General features: G+C 43.5%; 1 protein-coding gene across 4 annotated transcripts in view; it reads right to left on the bottom strand.

Moving 5' to 3' along the window:
• Window positions 1-19,896, bottom strand: part of LOC102228431 (NLR family CARD domain-containing protein 3-like) — a 971,185-nt gene that overhangs the window by 777,622 nt on the left and 173,667 nt on the right. For 2 of the 4 annotated variants that reach the window (XM_023329349.1, XM_023329351.1), the window contains exons 6-9: window positions 11,349-11,528; window positions 10,186-10,359; window positions 9,497-9,649; window positions 8,850-8,979 (exon numbers count right to left, since the gene is read on the bottom strand). The exons of the other annotated variants lie outside the window; for them this stretch is intronic. In XM_023329349.1, coding sequence (XP_023185117.1) covers window positions 8,973-8,979; window positions 9,497-9,649; window positions 10,186-10,359; window positions 11,349-11,528 — 514 coding nt within the window. In that variant the 3' untranslated portion in view covers window positions 8,850-8,972. Of the gene's footprint in view, window positions 1-8,849; window positions 8,980-9,496; window positions 9,650-10,185; window positions 10,360-11,348; window positions 11,529-19,896 lie in introns of those variants that run through there. 4 annotated transcript variants of the gene reach the window in all.

Genomic DNA, 19,896 nt, shown 5'->3' on the forward strand with positions numbered 1-19,896 from the left:
TAGTATTCAGAAGCCAGAAATGACGAGTAAGGCCTGCAAATAGCAACACACACAGACTCCTCTCCAAATACTGAAGTTTTAATCATGTATAAATCACACACACACACACACACACACCAAATTCACATTCACCCCAAAAAGCAATCCTTTTGTGAAAGGGGAAGTAAGGGCCCGAGACGGGGCGTGAAGCGCCGCTCGCTACCTAACGTACATAATGAAAAGTGCAAGCTCCGTCATTTTCTGGAGATAAAAGTGTTCTGATGAGAGCTGGAGACAATAGCAGGACATTAATCTCCTTGACGTACCAAGCTTTTGCTTTAAAACACTCGCTTCCCCCATTCAGGCCCGCTGTACGCTCCAAAAGCATATCTGGTTTTGTCACACACACAGAATAACCTCTTGCAAATAAGATGGAAAATTGCTCAAGAGACAAAATACATGGACTGACTTGCATCATAAACACATGTGCACCCCATCAGACTTGGATGACAATAGACATATTTACATGGACAAACTCATATGCTCCTGGAATCAGCAGTTTTATAAAGCACAAGAAAAAAAAAACTCTTTTAATGGGAGAAATCAAGCCATGTGGATTTCACTTCATTTTCAACTGGAAAACATTATCAACCAGTCTGCTCTGTTTAGTATGGAAAAATGTCAGGCAATTCTGATTGGTCTCCAGGTACTTCAAGCTTGAATTGAGGTACCTTTGAATTGGGACATTTGGAAAGACTGAGATAAACGACGGCCGTCTCTGAGCTGCCAAACGCTTCCCAACTTGGAATAATGAACTGAATTAAAGGTTTAGAAAGTAACAGGTCAGACATTTTCTGTACACTGCTTCACAAATCAACAAAAAAGACAGAAAGAAAGAAATTTGAATCCAGACACATGGTAGGACAATAGAACCCTGCTAAATCTGAGAAGTGGGTTAAAGGCATGATTGGTGAGTTTTACAGGTCTTCATGGACCAACGACACTTTCTAAGTTATCACTGAAATATGCATCATGTATGAGCAGCAAAGGTTTATCCAACAGGCCAAAAATAACTGCATCTTCCATAATTCAAGTTTCATCAGTTTGGATCTGAACCCATTTCAGTCCAGATGAACAGTTTTTTTTAAGGTTTTAAAAAATGATAACTGTATATATTGTATATATACACACACACAATGATACATCAGATGACTGATGTATGCAAACCCGATCTACCAAAAACAGTACAGAATATCTGTGTACAGGAATATCTTAAAACATGAATGACGCAGAAAATCCATTTTTCAAACGACAGTGTTACATGACCCAATGTTCTGTAAATCACCTTGAAATTGTCCCATTTATTTTTTGAACATGTACAATATGATAGACAAAAAAAATGCTAACAAGTCATTTTCTGCCGTTTCCCTTTTCTTCTCGAACATTTGAAGCTCCATCTCTTCCTAAGGTTACAATAAGCTCAAAATGATGAGTTTGACCTTTATATTTCTGAGTTGTTTTGTTTTTTTAAATGTTATGCAGGGCAGATTTATCGTAATATTGCAGGACAGCATACAGTATGCGGTGCCTGAGAAGCATCTCATTCTTCCACCTTAGAAAATACTCCTTCATATCACCCTAAATATGAAGGTACAGTATACAGCTTTTTCTAATATTTTGCCAAGTGATTGATGGTTTGCTGAGCTGTACAGATCGCTGATTCTTGGGCATAAAGTGACGTGACGGTTTGACCAGCTTGAATAGCTCATGATCAGATGTTGGTATGAAATCTCTTCAGTTGGAAATTGCTTCTTCTCCATGTGGTTCCTCCTCCTCTCCCCCGGACCCTGATGTTGAGCACTGCTTTGCATACTCTGGACATTTTCCTGCTGATTTTGCAACACACCGATTTGTGCTGGTGCCCTTTAGTTGTGCGGACCAGATAGAGTGCAGCCTTTGTGAGCAACTAGCCCCTTCGCTAAGTTGAGTACAAACTAAATACAGACTTCCATTTTATGTCCTCATGCGGGGTGAGGTGAAAAAGTTTCAGGTCTCATCAAATGGAGAATGATCAACTTACACTGGAAGAAAAAAAAACACACACACACACAACACATTTTATTCATGACTCAGCAGAAGATAAGGACCTCTTTGGCTGTTAAGTCATCCCTCTAGATGCCAGGCAACATCTGTTTGAGCAATTGGTCCCTTGCTACCTGAATGGTTAATTACCCAATGATTAAACTGGTTGACCGTATCGACACGGGGGTTTAGAGCCTCAAAAAGCAATTCCCAAGAATTGCTCAGCCTTTGACCATACATAGCATAGAAAAGCCCTCCGACCCATCCGTGAATGTCTTTCTGACTGGCAGAGGCAAAGGAGAGTTCATTGGACTCTCCTAATGGGGCCCCTGACAAGTGTGTCCAGGCCTGCTAACGATGACAGAGGAACTTCCCACGCAATCAGCCACTGCATCAGTCTCCCAGGGAGAAAGTGGTGGCGGAGGGTGAGGGTTGGGGGGCGAGCAGGCATGAGGTAGCAGAAGGGAGATTGTGCATGCGTGTGCAAATGTGTGTGAGAGCTGGAGGGATGACGGCAGGCAGTAGACATTTGTCTGGCGGAACACACAGGCTTACGATTTGAAGTAAGCAAAATGTGACATGTTTACCCAGCATGTTTAGTTATATCAAATCATCTCTTTAATAACACTTGAAACAATGAACCAGTTTAAGAAAATGGCAATTTTCCATTTTAAGTTAACATGAAGAAGTCTTTAGTATTAATCCATTTTATTTGCATTTTGATCAACCAACCAAGTTGACCAACCATAGCCAAGTTGAAGAAAACGTTGTTTTCTACGTGTGTGTGACTCACAAAAGATCAACATCACAACACAGCAGCAAAGCATTAGAATGAATGAGCAGTTTATCTGTCCCTGCAGGCGAGTTCCAGCAGACGTTTGAAGCTCAAAAGTCAATGAGAATTACTTTGATGGTCAGTTTCGACACCAATAGCTGGGTGACCATGTTTTGGTAGGTTTCGTCCTCCGCAACTTCAAAACTTCCACATAAAAAAGCAAGCCACACTTTTCAGAGTCTTATGTTTAACTGTCTGTGGGTCCAAATGTGGAAACGTACTGACACGGGGCATTTGTTTCCTGCCAAAACAACATTGATTTTGCTCTCCAAATTGTAAGGCACCGGCTTCTCCAAAAAGTGACATGACTGCAGATCTATTATTCCATTTCAAGCTTTTGACAATCTTTCCATTTTAACTTCTTTTAAAGCACTGCCAATGAACAAGATTTCTTTTTAATCAGTTTAAACTTTTATAGATCTATTGGCATTTATTCAGTATTTTGGACCAGAAAGAGTTGGACAAAAGGAGGGGAGCGTTGCAGGAACGCTCCCAAGGTGCGAGTATGAAGGTGCAGGAGTTATTTTTATCTTGTGTTTTACATTGTGAACCTCGTTTTCACCAAAGGAACCATGGCAAAGTCGCCTTCATAGGGCTGATAAACATTAGAAATTTATCTGGTCAAACTCTTGTATTAAGCAACATAAATTACTAATTTGTTTGCCCTTCAAACACTCAAAAGTATATCGGCAAAATTTGGGTATCACTCCACAAAAGATCTAGACTGTCATAGATGTGAAACAATCAATTATATCCAAGGTCTTTCTCGTCACAAATGACATCCGATTCTTAAAACTCGGTTTAATAGTTCAGAGAGATCTAGTCAAATATCAGTGACTATTATTTCTATGAAACATATTATGACAGAATCTCACGGAGGCCATCAGACTTTTTCAGGCCACCGAACCTTTGAAGGCAAGGAATTTTTCAAAGGATCATCTATTAACTAGGACACCAAATCCATCATAAATATAGCCCCCAAAAAATGCTGCAACAAGACATCTCTGTTATTGAGGCTTCCTTTTGGAAACCAATTATGTCTGACGCTTATTATTTTCATTTTGAATCTGTCAGCATTTGTTCCCCAATGGTGCAAGGCTGACTGCAGCTCAGCCATCAAATAAGATATCCTGCTTCTCTTTCTGAAAGTGCTGAAACTGTCGGCAATTACCTTTCACCGAAGATTTATTCCTCAGCCTTCAACTGGAACAAGGCTTTTGACTTATTCGCATGCTGGTGTTGTCGGGGCAATTTAGCTTAACTGGTTCTTGACTTCGTTCGGTAGAAATTAAACAGAGGTCAGAGGAATCTGTTAATATCCCCCTGTCGCCTCTGCACCTTAAAGCCTAATGAATGCATGATGATGCCAAAGCAATAGCAATTTTGAAAAATTTTTGAATTAGCAGCCAGCCAGTTTCCATTTCTAATATGTGATTGTGTCATCAAGACCCCTCTGCCTTTAGGTGACAGTGCATTTACAATGGTGTTAAATTGTTTTTGCTGTTCAAACAAGTATTTGTGCCCAGTTTGACCATTTTCATGTTAGAAATATTTCTGAGTAGTTGCTTACAAGCTAGCAGTTAGGCATTGAGTGTCAGCTACACAGATCACTGCAAAAGTATTTATAACCAAAGCTGTGAATTTTAGTATTTGAACATATTTCAATGTTCTATTCAAATGTATTTGTGTAACACATTTAAACAAAAAAATCTGTTCAAAGTGACTTCATGCATTCACAGGCAAACGTGGCAAAATTCATCACTAAAGGTACAAAACTGTCAGTAATGGTGTTGGTATTTAAAACCGTCAGAAACAGTTTTGGCTGTTATCTGAGTTTGTAAGGTTCTCTGGCGCCCTTACTTCTTATATCAGCTTTTGGCTTCGGGTATCAGCCTCACAAACCTGTGCATCATTCGGTTCACAAAAGAAATAGCTTGGTTTATATCTCTCCCATAAACATTTCCCAAGTGTCATATGTATTTTTACAATGAAGAGAAATGCTTGAGGGTAGTGGAACTGCCCAATGTTCTTGCTGGCCTCAGTGAATAATGGAATTTACTGGAGAAAATTGACTTTTTGCCTTGTTGGGCAGGAAAGCGCATAAATGTAAATGGCCACAGCAAATAGTGAATTTGGGACTCTCACACAAGAAGTGGACAGAGTTACCCCAGGGAGCCACACGGAAGAGGGACATTAGTAAAACACTCCGGGAAGTGATTAACTCTAAACTCAGTCAACAAGGCTTTGATTAAAAGTATACATTAATGAGAAATAATATGAACTTTTCTGAGATTAGCAAATGGCTGCAATCAAACAGAGTGAGAAATTTAAAGGGGTATGAATACGTTTCATTCATTAATTCACCAGGGACTTTGATTTTCCTCATTAAAACAAAATCAGAGTAAAGGAAAAACATGGATATTTGAAATGTCCGTGATTGTATTTGTTACTGGCACCAGACCTAGGGGAATCTGAGCCAGTATCAAGCGGTGCAAAGGCACAGGAATCCTTTGCACCCAATTTCTGTGGATCACAGAGGAAGCGAGTTGAAACAATGTTACTCTGGCAGAGCTCGTTTATTCTGAGCCGCGCATTTTCAATTAAACAAACACAACCACAATACAATTCAAATGCAGTCAACAACATCCGGAGTTTCCACAAAGAAATAAAATAAAATAAAATAAAATAAAATCCTCAAATAAAATAACATAATAGCAAAAGAAATTAAGAAAATCTAATCCTAAATTAACATAACCCAACTGAACAAAACATTCCATCTACAACACACAGTAAACTGACACACCAACGTTTGTCAGTTACAACTGTTTTTTTAACGTTTGTCAGTTGTAACCGTTACAGCGGCCACAAAAGAGATCAAGCCCACCACAAATAAATACACTGTTATAAGAAACAAAAATATTATAATGCTACCCAAACAATACTGACCGATCAAGTGATATAAATAAATTTAAAAATCCCCAAGGCTCCAACAACAAAAAGCAAGCTACACGCCGACACAGATCAACGGCAATACAAAACTTTGCAATTATACATGTAAGTTATACAATAGACTCCGAAATTAATCTTTATATATGTACAGATCATTTTACATGGCTTATGAGAGTGGCCTTCTATCTTACCTGTGGATCACAGAGGAAGCGAGTTGAAACAATGTTACTCTGGCAGAGCTCGTTTATTCTGAGCCGCGCATGCCCAGAGCCAGGAAACTCGTTCTCCTCGCTAGACCCACAGCGGCGCGAGAGCGCCCCCACTGGCAAGAAGACACACGCACACAACAAACACGTCTACACACACAGGAAAAAAACAAAGACAAAAGACAAGACCAACTCCGATAGAAAAATAGGGGGTGTATTTTCTATTTAGTTATTGATTTTTTTTAACCTTTTTTTCTCAACCCACTACATATTCAGTGACTCAAATATAAAATACATAAAACAACTTTCCTAGCAAGTTGGCAAACAGCTGTGGAAATTATTGCTGTGATTCAACCAACAATTTTATGATTTTCTAATGAGCAAACATTTAAAACCAGAAAGACTCAGAAATGGAGCGATGGTCAGAAAGAGGTCAAGTTTTCCATATTAAAGAAAGTCCATAAAGTAACGCATTTGATCCAAAATGTCTGATTCAATCTGGATTTTCTACTGATAAAAGCCCAGAGAAATCCTCTCTGATCAATAAATTATTGACTTCATATTGAAATATTTTCCATCCACCAATCAGAAACCCAGATATCTCAGCCGGGCCAAAAACACTCAGAACCTACTGGTACCAGTTTGACTCCACTATGAAACTGGGAGCAAACTCAGCTTGTTGCCTGGGTTACAGATGAAGATTCAGAGAAAATCAGAGTTCCTGATTGAAACCAGGTGCTGCAGCTCTGCATCATAACCAGAACCAGAACCAGAACCAGGCCCAGTTCTGGTTCTGGTTCTGTCCAGCAGCTCAAAGAGAGAAAACCCAGTCAGGACTGGAAACCAGAAGAATGTGGAGTTAAAACTCACCTGAACTGAACTGAAAAAAACTACAAAAACATTGACAAAAAAACAGAAATATAAAATACAGCGGACCTAATTCAAACCTAATTCAACATTTATAAAGAATCCTATGTCCTTTTTTCTTGCACCCCTTCAAATAAAGTCTTACCAAATTTACTTCCTTGCAACCACATTGTTTTAAATAATATCACACCCTGGTTCACTTACACCTGCTTAGTTGTTTATGCTGTGGATTAATTTCACATTGAAACATTGTAAATAAAACATCAGCAAAACAAGAAGTGAACACTCACCTGATCCAGACACTGCTCTTCTTCTTTTTTGGCGGTTGGCAAGCAACTTATTGATGTGCATTACCGCCATGAACTGGAATGGAGTGTGGATCGGGATGCTACATATATTTTCCCCCAAACCCCCAAAAAAGAAAAAGAAAAGAAACCTTATATCCTTTCTATCAATTTCGTTTTCTTAAGATAATTTATTAAATAACAAAAATATACAGACTCTGCTCTGCTGCTGCATGGAGTCTGAACCGGTTCTGATCCAAACCTGACTAGAGCTGAGGCCCCGCCCCTTCACTCACCTGAGGCTCCGCCCCCGGACCCAGCTGAGGCTCCGCCTCCTTCCAGGTGACAATAAACACCTTTATTTTCATGTTTTCCTTTGTATGAGTTGAGCTGTAAAACTTTAGGTCAGATTTGAACTTTTTCAGGTTTTTCTCAGTTTTCTGCTCATTTCCAACCAACATTTTATTGCAGGAAATCATTTCAGGAAGGAACCAGAAGATTCAGGAGTCTGGGAGATGTGACTGTAACCGACCTGAACACTGAGGCCCCAGAGCGCCCCCTGCAGGATCTGCTGCACCATTAACCAGACAGAAATGGCAGTTTTATACAAGTTATTATTCTAATTCAATAGCTGATTTAATTAATCGAGTTTTGATTGAAAAGATTGATTCTCATCTGTTTTATTAAAAAAACATCTTCAGTCTGAATACTGCAAAAATAAACTGCTGGCTAAATTAGTAGCTTAAAGCTGAAATCAACTTGAGATGTTTCTGCTTTTACTAATTTAAGCTGTGAAACTAAATGTAACAACTTATAATACAGCAAAAATGGCATGGAGGATTAAAATGAAGGTTTAGTTATTATATGTGTACACAGTCAGCTGCATAAAAAATGCACAAATATTTTTTAAAAACTTTATTTGGTCGTTAAACATCCAGCAACCCACATTGCATTAGAAGAATTATGAAAATCAAACATGAACCAATCAGCACATTATCCCAGTGATTCTCTGAGGTTTGAATAAATCAGTAAAATCACAGTAAAGAGCCTGAAGTTCTCTAGAAAACTCAAAACATGAAATATGGAGTTAAAAAAGTAAAAACCAAAACAAACTGAGAAATTAAAGCTGAGAATCAATGATGACGTAAAACTTCAAGATTTAGCTTTTACATTGAACATAAAATATATAAAATCTTTTTTTTTCCAGGTTCCACATGTTCCTGAAAACTGCTCTAAGATCAGAGTTTCTGTAGGACATCCAGTTCTAAACTGGTTAAACTGGTTTCTCTGATGGAAGCTGAAGTTTCTCTGCAGTTTCCAGTAAAGCATCTTTTTATCTGTGGAGCTTTGAGGAACATTTTCATGTCAGCAGAAGGAAGAAGCAGCAGAGAAAAGAGGTTTGAAGTGTCTTTCATGGCTTCAAAGCTGAACTGAAAATGATTCCCATGTTTCCATTCTCAGACCATTTCTGGTTCCAGGATGAAAATGAATCAGAGAGAAAAAAGATCAACTTTCCAGTTGAATCCAGTTCAGATCAAAACTCCATGAAGCCTCTAAATGGAGCCCAGTTTGAATTGGATCTTTATTGATCCAAAGAGACAAACAATATCAGACACTAAATGACAGACATGAGAAAATAAACAGGAGGAAAATCTTGGAGGTCAGAGGTCATCATCATGATCCAGTCAGAGTCTCTTTAGACTCAAACTGCTGCAGCTTCAACCTCTGAGGAACAGCAGGACACAGAGACCATTCTCTACTTCACAGAGATCAGAACCTGCAGAGAGAAGAAGGAAGGAGAGAGCAGATCAGTGAGTGTTTCCAGCCTCTCTCCAGCAGCAGTCAGTGACGCAGCACATCCACTAGATGGTTTCCAGGCTGCAGTCAGACTGATCTCAGAGCTGTGACCAAGATGAACCTGATCAGTTGTTTCCTGTTGAACTGAGAGAACAAACAGATCTGAGATCAGATCTGCTGCTGCCACAGTTTGATGGATGAGGACCACTGTCTCTAGACATGTTGGACGGCTGGACGCTGGAGTCCAGCTGGACTTCCTGGAGACATGGACACAGCAACAACACTCATCTTCACACCAACACAAACAGGAACACAGCAAGCTGCTGCTCCTCTGATTGGCTGATTGCTGTCTCTGTGTCCAATCAGGAAGCCTGAACCATTCTCCTCCCACTGAGAAGCTACAGCTTTACTGGGAACACTGGATCTTTGCTTTGATGCTAACTGGGTTTAGTTCAATATGCTGACAGGAGCTGGACTCACTACAAACATTTACTTACTTTACTGTCTTTACAAGATTCTTCAGCTGCTGAACATCTGAATCCTTCAGGTTGTTTTCTCTCAGCTCCAGTCTTGTCAGACGGGTCGGGTTGGACTTCAGAGTTGAGGCCAAATAATCACAGCTGATCTTTGACAAACTGCAGTAATTCAATCTGAATAAAGAATAAAAGATGTGAGCTGAAGCCAACAGGATGCAGGTTAACCAGTCCAACAGAACCAGTTAAAGATTCTCATCAATATTAATGCCAACAAGCTGCTGCTTCAATAAAGACCTGCTGACTTCAGAACCAGAACCAGAACCAGAACCTGGTACTGGGTCATGTTGTGTTGGAGGATTTTAGTCAGTAAAATCATTCCAGGTTCTGATCAAAGTGTTGAAGCATCAATCATTGATTATTGATTTGTTCCTGTCAGATTCCGGGAATTCACTTTTCTAGACTGGGTTGAATGACCTTTGACCTGCTTCACATGAGGGGGATTTCTACACACTGGGGGTCCGAATGCTGTCCTGTTCTGACCTCAGATCAGCAGGTCCAACTCAGTTACACAGAGGGACTAAATTAAACTCTGGATCCAAGTCCAGGAACAAACTCAGAAAATATTTATTAGAACAGAAGAAATTAATTTGATTTATGATCAATTATATATAATTATTCACAGAAATATCAATAACTATATAATTACATACAACAATTTGTCCAGTCTGCAGCCTTCAGTCTGTAGAAAACCACAGAGCTCCTTCACTCCAGAATCTCCCAGGTTGGTTCTGTACAGGTCCAGTTTTGTCAGATGGGTCTGGTTGGACTTCAGAGCTGAGAACAGAGAAGTCCTGCTGGTCTCTGACAAACTGCAGTAATTCAAGCTGAATAAAGAATAAAAGATGTGAGCTGAAGCCAACAGGATGCAGGTTAAAACTGAAATATGAACAAATAAATAATAAAAATGTAGAAAATTAATTTCCCTGAATGTAAAAGAAACATGATGAACTGATTCTAACATCTGATCCAGTCAAACTGGTTTAAAGAGTCCAAACCAGCAGAACCAGAACATTTGATCAAAAAAGAAACTCAAAGTTTTCTATCAGCCTGGATGAGTTGAGCTATTTCTGCTGGTTCCTGATCATCAGCTGGAGACCCGACTTGGTAACTGGATCAGAACCACTCAGTTTCTTCATTAATGGCCTTGGGTTCTTATTAAAGCTGCTGAAAGCCAATGGAGGCCATTATTTCCTAAGGAGACGTGACCTGATGAAGCATCATCACAGAGACGAGGCTCCAACCGACTGACAGCTGTCAGACTGAAGAGGACGGTTCCTCTCTGACCCGGCCCAACAGAACCACAGCTTCAGGACAAAGCTGAGGAACCTGCTGCTGCTGCAAACCTCACTTTCATTCATTTCATCTAGATTTGCTTTTCTACAATCAGTCATTTCTTAGATTTGGTCATTAATGATGATTTGAACTTGTCAGTGTTTGTGGCTCGACTCTGGAGGAACAACATTTCATTCTGGATGTAAAGATGAGAATCAGAAATGAGAAATAAAACAATCTGAATCTTTACCAAACCAAACTGAAACATCTCCATCATTAATTTACATCATTTGAATTATTTTACTCATTTTGTTCATCAGTAAAAAAAACATTTTAAAGTAAAAAACTGAAAAACAAAGTTTAATAATCTCAAAGTCTGATATAAGAATAAAATAATATATAAGGTAAAAAGTTTTAGAGATTTTATTCTGACATTTAAACAGGTTGTTATGAAATAAAATATATTAGAATAAAAGCATTAATTAAACTAATGTTTAAAGTATAAATGAATGATTTTATTGTATAAATAAATAAAACAAACCTCAGATTCTTCACTTTACTGACTGAACTCTCCAGGATCTCAACCAGACGCTTCAGATCAGAGTCTCCACCTTTATCTATGTTGATCTGATTTATTTCCAGTTCAGTCAGATCTGGGTTGGACTTCAGAGCCGAGGCCAAAACTTCACATTCAGCCTTTCGGAGCCTCCAGCCACCAAGTCTGTGATTAGAGAAGAAATAAATTCAGTTCTAATGAAATCAATCTGGATCATAAACAGACTAAAATATGATAACAGTGATGTCATCATCTGATCAACATCTGATCTTCAATTTACTGAGTTTGACCTGTCAAGAAAACTGGCATAGGGTGTGAGATCTTTCCGGGTGCATGCAGAAAAGGTGCATAGAGGCCTGAGAGAAAATAAGTAATCTTGTAGTTTGATTAAAAGCTAATTAAATTGAATATGAATGAATAGTAAAATGAATACAAGTAATCACATAATAACCTTCTGAAATGCATTTTCTGAAATGTGATCTGTGATGATTTCTGTGATGATTTAACTGTGGAAAGATTATGGTCGAGGAATTATAATAAGTGAGAGAGGTGATTGATTATTAACTGAGAATCAAACTTGTGATAATTTGAGTTGTAATCATTTGAGATCAATTTAAACAGGTTTAACAACAGACTGAATGTGTTTAATGAGTTATAATAAATAATAGTGAGTTATAGAAAAAGAGAGGAATGCAGCACAGCCCTGAAACAGGAAATGTCGCAAGCAGTTCTGAACAGATGGTCAGGGCGCACAGGATGGATGGTGCGGTGAGTTTGGCTGAGGCAACGGAAAAAGGGGAAGTACGGGAACTTCCACTACGGTCAGCAAAAACAGGTTGAGAAATGTGGGGACTTTTTCATGAGAGACAGCAGATGTGAAGCAAGTCACGTAGACCAAACCTCCCCATACACACACATGGTGGAGAGATGCATAAAAAGGGGCTGAAAAGAGGAACCAGCTGTTCCCAGTCCGGCGGCGCAGAAGGAGAGACAACTTGCAGAAGCAGATTGAGCTACGGACCGCACTCCAGAACCACGGGGAAGCTCGGACTTCACACCGCTAAGAAAGGACTGGGTCCCATCGCCCCATCTCTGGTTCTTTATTCGACCGTTGGTCTCGTCTCAACCCAGCAACAATTTCAAACTCTGCAACAAGACTTGGAGGAAGGACAAAGGTCCCTCAGGGATGAGGAACTGGGTTTTGCAAAAGGATTCGGACCCGTCCTGCTTTGTTACCTTTCTAAGGAGGATTTTTCCACACGAGACAAAGACCTCAACCAAGGATGCTAGAAATTCCTGTTGCCAAAAGATCCACCATCGTCTGGGTATGAGTTGAATCTGCTCCTTGAAATTCCATTTCAGAACGTGCGACTTAACTCTTAGGGAAAGGAGACAGGGTAGTATGATTGTACATGTAAATTTTATTACACTGTTTTTGATCTATATACGATTGATTATTAATTTGTATGTCGCATATCCCTGCTTAAGCTTGCTTAATAAATTTATACTACAAAATTCTAATGAGATTGGTGGACATTGGAATTAATAGAGTCATTTAATCTTTGTCCAGTTCTTTTAATTAAGGTAAAACTAATATACATGATTCCAGTAAATAGGAGGCTTCATAATTTCCTTTGGTGAGAGTAAATAATGACCCTGGGACTTACATCTAAGTCACTAAACATAATCTAGCCGGTTCCAAGTGCAAGTTATGATTTAGAAAGTGGGCTACCGTTAACAGAAGTGGTTATTGGAATTATGCAGCTGCGAGGGCTACTCAGCTGATTGTTTCTTAACTGTAAAGGGTCATAACTTCTGGATTGGAGGTAGTTAGAGCTAGACGAATCACTTTCGCCACCAGTTTAAATAGATTATCTCTTATAGAGTACTTTTAGGGTAATACCCAGGTCTCAGAGATTTTCCGGACCTGTTAGACGGAGAACTGGTCAGTAGGCAGCCCTGTGAAGTAGTGAGGAGTGGGCGGGGCTGACTATTGCAGGATAACATTCATGGCGCCCAACGTGGGGCGGCGCACAACTGAGTAGGCGGGCCCCAAAGACACCAAGTCAGTGAAAACAGATGTGAGACTCTGAATAGCTCACTTGGGTCACTAACTCTTAGGGAAGAGAGTTAGTGGTGACTGATAAGGCCATCAGTCACAACCCTCGCAGTAACTGTATAGCATGCAGGTGAGGGAAAGCTTCTACTGAGGATAGAATGACCAGATCCAGACAGTGAAGCCAGTAGCCAACACAGCCTGGACCCATCCCTACTCGAAAGCGCAAAGAGAGGCTTTGGGGGATAGGCGACTCGAAAGACAAAGACAACTATGAGTGAAGAAGAAGAAAGAGGGGAACTGGATCCCCTACAAAAGCCAGCAATGGAACCAGAGGCAAGCAACATCAGCCGCGGCGGGGAAAATCATCAATCCCGTCTTTCCCAATCCACTATAGCACGAATTCCTGTGCGGTTGATATTGCTCGGTGATGGATTGGAATCCTGGACTGAGGTAAATAAGAGGATGTTCTTCGAATCTCACTACAAAACCAGTAAGGACATGGCTCGGGATTTAATGGAGATCCTAGTGCGAAATCACATCTACTACTGCACCCAGCTTAAGCATGGTCACCGCCTGGGGGTCGTCAGATGCCCGGTGAAGGTTACTAAGAAAACAGAGATTAAAGAATGGCTGGAATGGTTCGCCGAGCTCCTTGAAAACTGGGAGTTTGGCAAACTGCGGGTTGTCTACAGCCCCTCCGAGAAGTACGACGGTATAGTAAAGACAGCTACATTGGCAGCGGGCATCGACGGGATCCTGGTGGACCATCTCGCTAGAGGGGTAAAACAGTACAAAGAGTGCAAGGAGGCTCTACAGAGACTTACGACCTACAAGGACATCACAGAAAAGGAGCAAGCCCCAGAGAAGGCAGAGTCGGAGGTGGCTGAGGCTCCATCCCGACTGCCCAGCAGAGCCACAACACCGACTCGGCAGCAGAAGCAACCTCCGAGGGATCTGATGGACCTGACGGGCGGCAGCGACGACAACGTCGGCGGTGACAGCAGCGACGACAACGACGGAGGTCCCTCAGCTCCACCGGGTCCATCGCGGAACAAGGACATCCCACCTGCGCCAGCCGATGAGGAGGACCCCGAGGGACCACTCGTCGGCGGTTTCACCGAGGAGCAACTGGAGCAAGCGACCAGGGACTGGTCCCCTCGACAGGGTCTGGAGCCTGGGTTTCATCCCCGAGTCCACAGCACGGAGAGGAGGCATCCACTGCCACCTACGGAGACCCCAGCGGCCAGCAGTTCCGACGAGGACGAGGAGGAATCGGACGAGGAACAGCGGGGCCCCGGCCGCCCCAAGAAAAAGACTCAGAAGTCGGACGATTGGAGGATGGCCCGAGAGTTGGCCGAAATACCACCAGGGACCGTCAGCATAAGACTGCAATCCGGGCTCATGATTTATCAGTTTATTGGAGAGATATGGGATCTTGAGGGTGATGGACTAATTGTGTTCACCAACGACCGATACAAGATCCACAATAAAAACTTCCGACGCAACCTTAAGAACCAGGCAGGAAAGTGTTACAAAACAGATTCAAAATTGCTGGAAGCTTCCTGTAGTGCAGCAACTCGAGGAGACGTAATAATAATGAAAGGCCATAATCTCCCTTATGGTGCTGTAATCCTAGTCCCGATTGACGTTTACCAAGAAGGAGAGAGTCTGGAGGAATATCGGAAGAAGATGTGGCACGGACTCGAGCGGGGCCTGACGGCAGCCAGCAACGAATGCATGAGAAGAGCGATAGTGAGTGTACAGGGACTGAGGTCGCCGGATCTGCCAAGGGACACCGCCAGATCAATTGCGGAGAACGGAGTGGTGAATATAGCCAGGACCAACAGTCATTTCTTTGTGCTCAAAGAGGTGGTGGTGGTGGTTGACCCCCGTCTGCATCGACTCCGCACTGAGCAAGGGGTGAAATTGGCAGCTGAGATGGAGGAGCAATGCCGCATCAGCCATCCATCACAAGAAATCAAGAAATATCCCTTAAAAATCCCCCAGAGTAGGGTTTCAAACACCACCCAGATAGGTAAAGCCAAGGCTGTGCAGCCACCCAGGATAAAGATAAAGGAGGCACCTGTTGAACCAGGGCTCTCCGCAGCAAGGTACGTTAAGGAGTTCTCGTTTGAAGAGAGCCGCAGTGAACTGAAAAAACCCAATGTGGGAAGAGTCAAGAATGAGCAGCCGACGGTCCCGAAAGAAGAAGGACCGATGAAACCAGCTAAGATTCGACCGCTGAACTCCCCTGGGAGAGAACCTCTTCGACAACAACAGTATGAGGACCTCAGCGACTCGGAGGACGGAGAGGAGCAACCGGAGATCGGGCATCCTGGAGAAGAGGAAGAGGAAAGTGACCACGGCAGCGTCTTCTCCGACCCAAAGCAACCACTGACAGAGCATAAGACACTCCGAACAGGACAGCACCGGGGTAAGAAGAAAGAAATGGAAACCTTTGACATCGAGAGATCTTCTGAAAGATTGGCAAGAGACGTGACCTGGGTCCGGTACAGGCTAAGGACGGACGGCGTACGTATGTACCCGAGATCGGCCAGACCGAGTACCAGATCCCAGCGGGATGGGCCAGCAGGTTGGGAGACCGGGTGCAGCTCGAGGTGGAAGCGACAATCGGAGAATGGGCTAACATCCTGATGACACCATCCTGCTCCACCCTGACAGCACACTATTCCCTGACTACCAACTTCAGGAACGCATACATTGGAATTATGTATGATGTGATGCTGCGACGACTGAAGAAAGCCGCCTACAAGTACTCCAAGGAAACTCAACAGCAGCTGGACGAAGTGTCGGCTGATGAAGAGGAACCTCAGGCGACGTCCTCGGAGCCAGGACCGCAGATCCCGGCGAGACAACCAGAGGTGTCAGCTCAGCCACCTGCCACTAACGCGGGACAGGACGCTTACGCCGAGCTGAAGAATCTAAGGCTGGTGATTAGGAGTAAAAACGCAGACGAAAACAATGAAGAGTATTTGAAAGATGTTTGGCCAACCGTGCTGTCTACCACCAACCATGAAGGAGCCAAAAAGTTGTGGCTGACCAGCGTGACCTCGGACCCGATGGTTGGGACAGATTCAGCACAAAGCAACTATGAAAGGCTGGTGTTGGAGGACATGGATGATGAAGAGTCCCAGGTGAAGAGGGCCAGAGGACGGCTGGACAGGGGAAGCCGGCTGGAACCGCTTTGGCACACACTTAAGCAGACCGTTTCCCCTGCAAGATATGTGAAAGTACTGCGTGAAGTGACCAAAGGACGCAGAGGAGAGATCGTGTTCGTAAAGTTGCCAGTGAGAAGCACGACGGTCGCTCAGATGGATGTAGCAGTGCAGGGATTCGACCTGGAACAGCAGTACTACGAGGACAAAAGGAAGAAGGAGGCTAGCTAACCGGCAAAGCCACCTGGAAGGGTTAACATCAGACAACCATCTAACTTCCAGGGTAGACCGTTCCAGCAAGGAGCACCGCCATCCAACTTCCAGAGCAGACCGTTTCAACAAGGAGCACCGCCATCCAACTTCCGGAACCGGCCGTTCCAGCAGAAACCACCAGGACCACAAGGGAAACCGACCAACCCTCCGGCTTCATCAAACCAGCCAGGAAAAGGTCAGTTCCTGACAGATGAGGAGTATAGGAAATTGAGCCCAGAAGAGAGGACGGCCCTCCGTGAGTCCCGTAAAGCCGGGGCCGGAGGGTCACCAAAGTAATGGCGTCCAGGTCGCGGGTCATTCTAGAAAATGCCTACTGGGAGGGGGACGAAATCTACGCTAAAGTGGAGGGAGTACCCTACCTGGTGGACACAGGAGCAGAGGTGTCTATGACCCGCAAAGACCTAAAAACAGCAGGACACCTGAAGGTTCAGTTTGCTAATGGAAAAGTAGAAGAAATGCCGTATGGGACCTGGAAAGGAGTAGTGTGGGTGAAAGGTCCCTACAATCTCCTCACAGTAAAAGACTTAGACGAACTCAGCAAAAAGAAAGGCACACATCGCCGACTGGAGCGAAGGCTGACAAGCTTGAAAGCAAGATTGGTGAAAGTCGGCCCGACCCAAGTAGGATCAGAGAAGCAAGACTGGTACAAACCGGTCGACATACCAACGGTGACAGAACAGAAACTTGAAGAGAGTGACTTCTCCCCGGCTGGAAAAGAGAAGCTGCGTGAGATCATCGTTACGGCGCAGGTGGCACGGTTCAAGAACGATTGTGGAGATTTGGGCCCAAAGTTTGTTCATCACATCGAAGGTGGGGTTCATCCACCTGTTCGGCAGTACCCGTTGAACCCAGGAGCAATCGAGGAGATGGACAAGATCGTGAAGGAACTGGGTGCCCTGGAAATCATCAGAGAGGAACTCAACCCGATCACCAACAGCCCCATCCAGGCGGTGAAGAAACCTGAATCGGCTGGAGGGGGTTGGAGGCCAGTTATCAACTTCAAGGCCCTGAATCGGAGAACAATAGCAAACCGAGCCAGTCTAATCAATCCACAAGGAGCGCTGAAAACTCTTCGAGTAAAGAAGTTCAAGTCATGCATCGACCTAGCCAATGGATTTTTCTCTCTACGCCTCGCCAGACAGTCGCAAGGTAAAACTGCATTCACCCACAAAGGCAAAAGCTATGTGTGGCAAAGGTTACCCCAGGGCTACAAGAACTCCCCAAATGTGTTCCAGTCAGCAGTGATGGAGGTACTGGGGGACGTAGGTGCTACTGTGTACATTGATGATGTTTTTATTGCTGATGACACAGAAGAAGAACACCTAGGGAGGCTACGAAAAGTGGTTGAAAGTCTCACCAAGGCAGGTCTGAAACTAAACCTCAAGAAATGTCAATTTGGACAGTTCCAAGTGAATTATCTGGGTTTCCAAGTCACGTCGGACTTGGGACTCTCGGATGGGTACAGAGAAAAACTGACGAACATTCAACCACCTCAGTCAGAAAATGACTTACAGAAAATATTGGGACTGTGCAACTACGTCAGAGACCATGTGCCCAACTATCAGAAATATGCCAAACCCTTGTACCACTGCCTGAGGAAAAGTGAGGACGATGAGAAGGACGGAAAAAGACCCTGGGTTTGGACAGCGGCCAATCAACAGAACCTAGAGGAACTGCGACGGGCCATTCAAGCAGCTGTGAGATTGGAGCCAAGGAGTTTGTCAGAAAGACTAGTGGCAGAAATCAGCTGCGAGAATGACGATGCCATGATCAAAGTGAGTAACGAAAATGGAGGCTTGGTTACCCTGTGGAGTTACACCCTGACTTCTGTTGAAAAGAAATACCCGCAGGAGGAAAAAGAGCTAGCGGTGTTAGCTCGCTATTGGGGTGTGCTGAAAGATTTAGCACAAGGACAACCAGTTAAAGTCATCACACAAAGCCAAGTTCACAAGTACCTAAGGAAAGGGACTGTGGAAAGTACTAAAGCAACCAATACTCGGTGGGGAAGATGGGAGGACATCTTGCTGGACCCGGAGCTTGAAATTGGGCCAGCACAACCCACCAGTAAGAAAAAACCACAAGAAACACCTGAGAAGCCAGGACAACCGGAATGGACAATCTACACCGATGGATCCAGAAAGGGGTCCGACCAGTCGGCATACTGGGGATTTATTCTGAAGCAGGACGGCAAAGAAAAATGCCGTCAGAAAGGAAAGGCCCCCGGTAGTGCTCAAGCCGGAGAAGTGACGGCAGTACTGGAAGGATTGCTGGAGCTGGTGAAAAGGAAAATCAAAAGTGCCAGGTTAGTAACCGACAGTTACTACTGTGCTCAGGCCCTTAGAGAGGACTTGGCCATTTGGGAAGAAAATGGTTTCGAGACAGCAAAGGGCAAGCCAGTGGCGCACAAAGACTTGTGGAAAAAGATTGCTGAGCTAAAACTGCAGTTGGAAATACATGTTGAGCATCAAAGAGCACACACGCATGAGGGAGCTCATTGGCGTGGGAATGATGAAGTGGACTGTTATGTCCAACAAAGAAAGATCGTCTTTGTCGGTACCGAGAAGTGGGACAGAACTCCCAAAGGGCGGGAGGTCCCAGAAGAATACGTGGTCGAGGTCGTGCGGAGCGTGCATGAGGCCCTTGGACATGCAGGCGTGCGACCTACACGTAAGGAACTGGAGGAGCAAGACCTTTGGATCCCAGTGAAACAAGTCCAACGCGTGCTAAGGGACTGTGAAGTGTGTGGTCAATACAACGCAGGTCGCCGAGGGCAGCGGATGGATGGGTTGTCCATCAAAAGCACGGTCCCCTGGGGCTCAGTCTGCATGGATGTTGCAGGTCCCATGGGGATAACAGGAAGAAGAGGTGAAAAGTACCTCTTAGTGCTGGTGGATTCTATGTCGGGGTTTGTAACTACAAAAGCAGCCAGGAAAGCAAACGGCAATAGCGTTGTCGGCATGCTGGAACAAGTATGCAGTGCCCTGGGAATCCCGAAAGAGCTGCGCACGGACAATGGGACTCATTT

This window comes from Xiphophorus maculatus, chromosome 24 (genome assembly GCF_002775205.1).
Source record: "Xiphophorus maculatus strain JP 163 A chromosome 24, X_maculatus-5.0-male, whole genome shotgun sequence".
Classification (NCBI taxonomy): domain Eukaryota; kingdom Metazoa; phylum Chordata; class Actinopteri; order Cyprinodontiformes; family Poeciliidae; genus Xiphophorus; species Xiphophorus maculatus.